This window comes from Coffea eugenioides, chromosome 3 (genome assembly GCF_003713205.1).
Source record: "Coffea eugenioides isolate CCC68of chromosome 3, Ceug_1.0, whole genome shotgun sequence".
NCBI lineage: Eukaryota > Viridiplantae > Streptophyta > Magnoliopsida > Gentianales > Rubiaceae > Coffea > Coffea eugenioides.
Window position 1 is genome coordinate 29,463,655 of NC_040037.1, and position 7,195 is coordinate 29,470,849.

The 7,195-nt window shown below is 34.9% G+C and overlaps 1 protein-coding gene across 2 annotated transcripts; it reads right to left on the reverse strand.

Annotated features, from left to right (window-relative positions):
- Window positions 1-813: 813 nt before the first annotated feature.
- LOC113765505 (electron transfer flavoprotein-ubiquinone oxidoreductase, mitochondrial-like) lies at window positions 814-6,990 on the reverse strand. Of its 2 annotated transcripts, none has more exons than XM_027309715.1 (10): window positions 6,815-6,990; window positions 5,716-5,808; window positions 5,298-5,384; window positions 3,782-3,906; window positions 3,444-3,493; window positions 3,275-3,341; window positions 2,553-2,632; window positions 1,911-2,039; window positions 1,757-1,823; window positions 814-1,075 (listed from the first exon to the last, which is right to left on the reverse strand). In XM_027309715.1, exons 3-10 carry the CDS (start codon window positions 5,305-5,307, stop codon window positions 992-994), a joined length of 612 nt encoding a protein of 203 aa, XP_027165516.1. In that variant the 5' UTR covers window positions 5,308-5,384; window positions 5,716-5,808; window positions 6,815-6,990; the 3' UTR covers window positions 814-991. The 2 variants fall into 2 exon arrangements, with proteins under 2 accessions (XP_027165516.1, XP_027165515.1); XM_027309714.1 differs by having other exon boundaries at window positions 5,298-5,400; window positions 6,815-6,989.
- Between the last annotated feature and the right edge of the window lie 205 nt (window positions 6,991-7,195).

The following is a 7,195-nucleotide window of genomic DNA, read 5'->3' on the forward strand; positions in this document are numbered from 1 at the left end:
GATGTGTCAATGGCACAGCATTATTTGGATGCTTTTCCTGAGGAATTAATATCATTGCCTCCTGAGAGAGAGGTAAAATTTAAGATTGAATTGATGTCTGAAACAAACCCCATTTCTAAGACACCTTATCGTATGATGCCAGTTGAACTTAAAGGAGTTAAAGATACAATTGCAGGATTTGTTGAAACGATGTTTTATACAACTAAATATATCCCCATGGGAAATGGTAGTACAGTTTGTCAAAAAAAAAGATGAAGGATTGACACTATATATAGATTATCAGGAGTTACATAATGTTACAATTAAAAATAAATACCATTTATCACATATTGACGAATTATTTGATCAACGTCAAGGATTTGTGATATTTTCTAAAATAGATCTCAGACAGGACTATTATCAACTACAAATTAAGAGAAAAGATGCATCTAAGTCATTCTTTAATACTCGATATGGACATTATGAATTTGCAATGATGTCCCCGGCAACATTCATGGACCTAATGCATCGGATTTTTAGGCCATACTCGAATCAATTCGCTATGATGTTTATCGATGATATTTTGTTATATTCGAAAACCTGAAAGGAACATGAGCAACATCTAAGGATAGTATTGCAAACTAAGGATACGTAATACCTCGTATGGTATTGCATTTTCGAGAATTATCGAAGTTGGAAAGAGAAAGGCATGATACTAAGAAGAAAGAGAGGCAATACGGCTAAGAAATATCCAAAAGAAAATAAAGCAAAGGAAAGAGAAAATGTCAAACCATAGCCTATATATTCATGCCAACCTGAAACGTAGATTAGCTCTTGCAGAACTTTATCTTTTATTTTTTCTTCTTTTCATCTCCCTTTCAAAATTCACATTGCACATGAACAATAAAGAGTTAACAAAGTATATAAAGTTTTTAAGTGCTGAATGAGGCATCTCTTTTTGCATGACATTCGAGTAACTACAACATTATTGACGTCAATCTTCAACAATCACCTACATGATTGAGTAACCTGGGCCACCGCCACCTTCTGGCACCGTCCATTGGATGTTCTGTTTTGGGTCCTTAATATCACAAGCCTGGAACAGGATTTAGCAGATATATACTTTAACTTCGCAAGTAACATAAGAAAGGGCAGTAGCATCAAATTCCCACATCTACCTTTCTTGTAAACCCTGACTTCAAATTTAATATAATTTTTACTTCTGATATCCTGCGTAAAACAATCTTATCTTCCATTCATTCGTTCTTTACCAATGTGCAATTCAGCAGTCCTGATCCTTTATCACCAAAGTGACCAAAGGATTACTCCATTTAAAGTGGACATTTTACCCCATATCCAATCTGACATTTATGCTAATGAGCAATCAAGAAACAATATGTACGTGAGAAATGATGAATGAATTTCCAAATCTTACCTGTACGTACAAATCCTACAGAGTGATTTTCATTAATTAAAAATGCACATGAGAAACATTGAAAAAATCTCCAAATTCTTACCATTACATACAAATCCTATGAAGTGATTTTCATCAGAGTGAATCAGTAATGACTTTGCAGTTTTACTTAATGGCAATACGTTGGAAATCTTTCCTTTGAACCATTCTCCTTTCTCAGATTAAAAAATGACTGAGCTACTAATGATCTACCTTGCGGGAAAAATTAACCATGGGCTTCAGTTATGCCAATTGGTTTTTGCACCACATTACACTTGGAAAACACTTTGGCAAAGCATGAAACTTAAAAAAATGACTCCATACCTTGCAGTGCAGGCAATTTTGGGCATTGATTTGCAGCTTCAGCTGACCCTTTTCATCGGGCATGTACCTACATCATTCATACCAAGATGATAAAAGAAATTCCAAGCAAGAGAAAAAGCAAAACAATTCAAGCCATGCTAGACAAGCATATTACTCATAAACATGGGCAGGGCAATATCTCGACTCAGGGCCATCATAGATAGGCAGATTCACAAGTTCAGGAATTTGAGGGTCTCTCAGCCGAAGATGAGCGGGTTGGTCATGATCATGATTTGTATTGCTCCTGAAGGCCCAAGAAAAACAAGTGAAAAAAAACACTGTAGGATGTCGAAAAGATAAGCACCAGAATTAGCATTGACCTTTCTTAGACAATGCGACTTCATTCAAATTACACAAACTAAACTAGGCCCTTGAAAGGAAAATCAACCATTTATACTATCAAGAACTTGCTTTAGTACTTGTTTGAATGCTTTTTCGTACACTACAGCATATTTCTGTACCTTTGTTGGGCTTACAAAATAATAATCCTGCCCCATCATCCAACTTCAAAAGTATTTATTCTAACTGAAACCAAAATTAAAACCAGACTCGTAAATCACTCGTTCACAACATTTTCAGCTTCTATTACAGCTAAAAGGTCTTCCTCTTTATGTTTAGATCAGACATAACTTGTCGTAAAGGTGCTCACACGCACCATTAAAACCCACTCCAGCATGGGGGTTTCTAACGTGAGTTGAAACCACAAGCTCATAAAGAATATCCGCCATTTACTGACACTCCAACATGAAGTTTCTACCTGTATAGAGATGTTGGTACGTCAAATGACAGAACCCCATCAGGCTTTGGGTATTCAATTCGTGGGCATAACCGCGCTTCCTGAGAATATAGGACAATAATTAATACTGTGTAGAAGTCAATACTATCAATACAGAAGACATATGTAAAAAGGTCCCCTCAGTTGAAACTCATTTATCAGTACAAACAGCTAAGTGCACTAGTTCAGCAAAAGCATTTTACCATGTTTATTCTACAGGAAGGCAATAACAAATTAAGAAAGTTGGTATAATAGACTATCGACATGTGCACTAACTTAGTAGTGTAATAGAAAGTGTAATAGTCTCTGTTACTTCCATAGCCTATTACACTAACTTAAGTTACTAAAAGTCCTTGAATCATATCTATGGACAGAAATAAATCATGTAGTCAGAATGCATACTTGAAAGCAATGGTTTTCTCCCAATATGTAAAACCTTTAAAAAAACAATTTTCCTTTTTGGTGCATTTTTAATCTTTCACCAAAACTCAGAAAATTTTTAGTCAACTGTTTTACCACTTAATATACATCCTAAACCCTACCTCCTCAAACAAAAAAAGAAAATAAAGACAGGAATCCCTTATGTTGAATCCGATTTAATGTACATTATCTCTGTGGTCTGCTTTCCCACAGTTTTAATCCTCAAGTACAGACCCATCTAATAAGATTCCAATTATGTTTGTTAAGTTTTAGTAGGTTCTCACCTTTGTCGCCTCATGATCAGGTTTTCCATGCTTCAGAGTCCAGGGAGATCTTCCTTTCATTACATAGCTGCCCACAAAGAAAGAATGTTTAGAACATCAAATAAAAAGAATTGTTCAGAAGAATGACAAAGTCTTCTCAAAACAATGAAGTAAAAGGACAATATCTTACTGTTCTAAAGCACTCAAAACCAATCCTGGAATGAGCCCATATTCAAATGCCTGCAATATAAGTAGTGGAAACTTAAAGGTCAAGCCTACAAATAATTATTGAGTGGACGTTATAAATAAAACTTTCCAGAGAATCCACTGGTTTTTTGTTTATCTTAGAGCTTCAATCCAGAACATCAGACATGAAAGTCTCCAGTTTTTGACAATCTCATATCAAGTTATTTGAAAGATCTTGTTCAATCCAGGTGACAGCAGATATATTTTTCATCTAAAGTTGGATTCAGAACATGATGAAGAGAATTTTCACAAAATTGTAAGTGTTTATATGGCAAAACTCACAGGGCGGAAATTCCTTGCAGCATGGAGTTCTCTCCATATCCATGAATTTATTAATTTTTCCCAATAGGCTTCCATTGAGAAACCTTCATGGAGCACGCCAAATGCAGTTTCTGCTGCTACCATCCCTGTGACGAATTAGCATATTAGAAGTGCACACTTGTTTCTTCAGGCATCCTTCCCACCCAAGTAGCCATCTTAAAGTATTCGGAGCTATCCACAGTATATGATATTTCAGATGCATATTAACTATCATGCAGTACACTTTTCTCTTAGAAAACGTGTGCTTTAGGCTTATTACAGATGACAAGCAATATCATGATGTCCATATCAGAGTGATTCTTTGAACTGTAACAAGAAGACATAAGATAAACAGTAAACAAGTGCCGCCTTAAGGCCACACATCCTTCGCTCTAGCCTTCAACAAGAAGTCCATTTCTCTTCATCATTCTGACATTCGATGACTTAACTCATCAAAAGATGAACAACTGCTATCAAATAAGCTTATTTGATTCAACTAGACATGAGACCTATGAAGTTTGAAAGATAAAATAGTTCAAAGAGAGACCTGGAAACATTTGGGAGTCATAATATATAGTTGACGTACATTAAAGGAGAATGTTGGGAAAAATCACACTTAGCTTTTAATATCTATCTAGTAATTCAATCAATCATTGCAACATTCTAGTCTAACTCTTCGATGTGCAGAATATTAGGTTTTGGGCTCTATCTCCATACTGAAAAACAGAATCAAAAAGGATCCAAGCATTTAAAATATTAAGGTTCTACTCAAAGAAATCGACTTGTGCTATTCAGGGAAGAAAGTAGATGCTCTAAGACAGACCAAAACTACAAACTGTAAACCTTATAGTTGGGATGATGGACCAGTCGAAAGGAATACAAGCTCACAAGCATTTCAAATGAGCATAGATGAAAGATATCTAGTACATTAAATTCTGACAAGAAGTAATATTGCAAAGCAAAATGTTTTACAAAAAAATGACATTGAGTAAAATTAGGATTGTATGGTTTATAACCCAAACTTTTTTTTCAAGAAACAACTGAGAGTTTATCACCCAAAGCAACTGTATATTTACTCCAAAAAGTTGGCTTACGTGGGCAGATTGATAATACCCCAATTCTTCCAGGAAAATAAAAGTTTCTAGTCTAAAAGCATATTAGCAAGTGCTCTTAGTCCATATGTTATACAGATTTCATCACACAGCAGGATTTAATTTTTCAATCAAAGATTCAACAAAACCCAAAAAAAAAACCAAAAAAAAATGGTCATGGCATGCAGTTATTTTTAGGAAAAAAAAAAGGTTCAATTACTATGTTAATTTTGTATTCATTGGAAACAATGAGCCTAAATGTTGATTGCTTCACCTACACATACGCATGTCTTTATGCATCTTCAAGTTGTTATATATATAACGCCTGAAATTACCTAATTCAGAAGTGGACTTAAATTAATCAGCTAAAACCCAAATAACAAGAGAATGAAAGTGGAAGCTGGTACCTGATTTCATAGCAGTATGTGTTCCCTTTATTTTTGGTACATTTAAGAAGCCAGCAGAACATCCAATAATTGCTCCACCAGGGAAAACTGGATATGGGATAGACTGAAATTTAATTAACATCTCATTTAGTATACAGCACAATGAAATACAAAGAATTTAAATCTATAAATGGATATGTTTTGGACAAATGGTCACTTGTCTCTCCCTTTGATTTAAATACAGCATTGTAAGAGTGCATTTCACCTAAATAATCAATGTACTCAGTGCAGTTCTCATAAACAGCTAAGAAGAGTGGCACTCATTGAGATCCCGCAAACAACAGGGTCAAACTATAATGCAACCTTTGTTGTTAGCAGTATCCTGCTGTATCTAGTTTAAGGAACTGCTTGATATCCGGAAAAAGAACTTAAGGCACACCTGATAACCGCCTTCATTCAAAGTCCGAGCACCATATTGAAGGACAGTCCCTCTCTCAAGAAGATTGCGGATGGCAGGATGATGTTTAAATTTCTGACATAAAGACAAATGATATAAAAAAAAAACTAGTGTTATTTGGACATAAGCTAGAAAAAACTAATCACACATGAGCCATCATCTGGCTTGAAATTACACAGAAAAATTAAAACAAATTTTCATTGAAAAAGAAATGTTCCAAGAAAACTTTCAAACGTATTTATCAGGATCATGGAAAGGAACAGTAATCAAGTTTCTACCCAAAGACCCACAATGGTATTAAAAATTATAGGTTTCCTCATAGCACATTTTGCAAATATAAAAGAAAATACTAAACTAGGCATATGATGGTACATGGAGTACGATAAGGTTAAGATTGTAACTATGTGCATGTGCAAAATCTATGGCATGACAGTAGATGGTAAGAACAAGTCAAAATCCATGTCCAAGATGTTTCAGATGCATATTTGCATGAAGTGTTCAGTAATCAGTTTACATTTATTTAATCAGCAGGAAGAATTAAACAGATTGCCACGAAAATTGTAAAACATACCCCCTTCCCTTGCGACAAGCAAAATGAAAATTTTGAATATTTCCCTTCTTCTTTTGCAAACACTAGGACCACAGAATATTAATATCTAGCCTGCCAGATTAATTATACTTGAGATTTTCCTGCCCCTCTCCTCCACAACCCCCAAAAAGAAGGCATGAAGGCATTCAAACCCTAGTCCCCCCACTTGACAACTTGGATTTAGTGAACTTAAAAGTCGGAATCACAGCAATTTTTGGTATTTCATAGTCCAGTTCCATCTCGTCCAAGTCAACCCTCAGGAGTAGCAGAGCACTAATAAAAGTATGCACATCTGACAACAGCATTATAGTCCACATTGTCACATGAACATTTGCCCACAATTGAATTGACTCATTAAACTTCAAAAGAAGGACAATGGGAAGAATTAAGTTTGAAACCCTGTGAATATCACAATAAACTCCCAAGAAATGTAAAAAACAAAAAACATACAAAGATAGGGGAAACTTTTATTATTAAGAGACCCAAATGAACCTGGAATTCTTCATATGGGTTCAAGAATGGGTTCTGATAGTTCAGAGCAACCACAAAACCAATAGCAACCTGTAAACCAGTAAATCAATACTCTCAATTTCTAGCAAAGCCTGCTACTAGATTTCAATGGATATTTTATCCACATAGAGTTTTTGTGAAAAATACAAGACTAACCACACAAATTTGGAAATTGTAACTTTCATGTATTAAAAATTTCATTGCCTACAAGAGAGTTCATACAAATGAGAGAACCAAGAAACCTGAGTAATCTACCAATATGTTTAATGAAAAACAAATTTCTATCTCCTTAAATTTTGACAACCAAATACTATAGAATTCTAGACTATTTAGCACAGAGTTTTCACTTGGTACCATGTAATA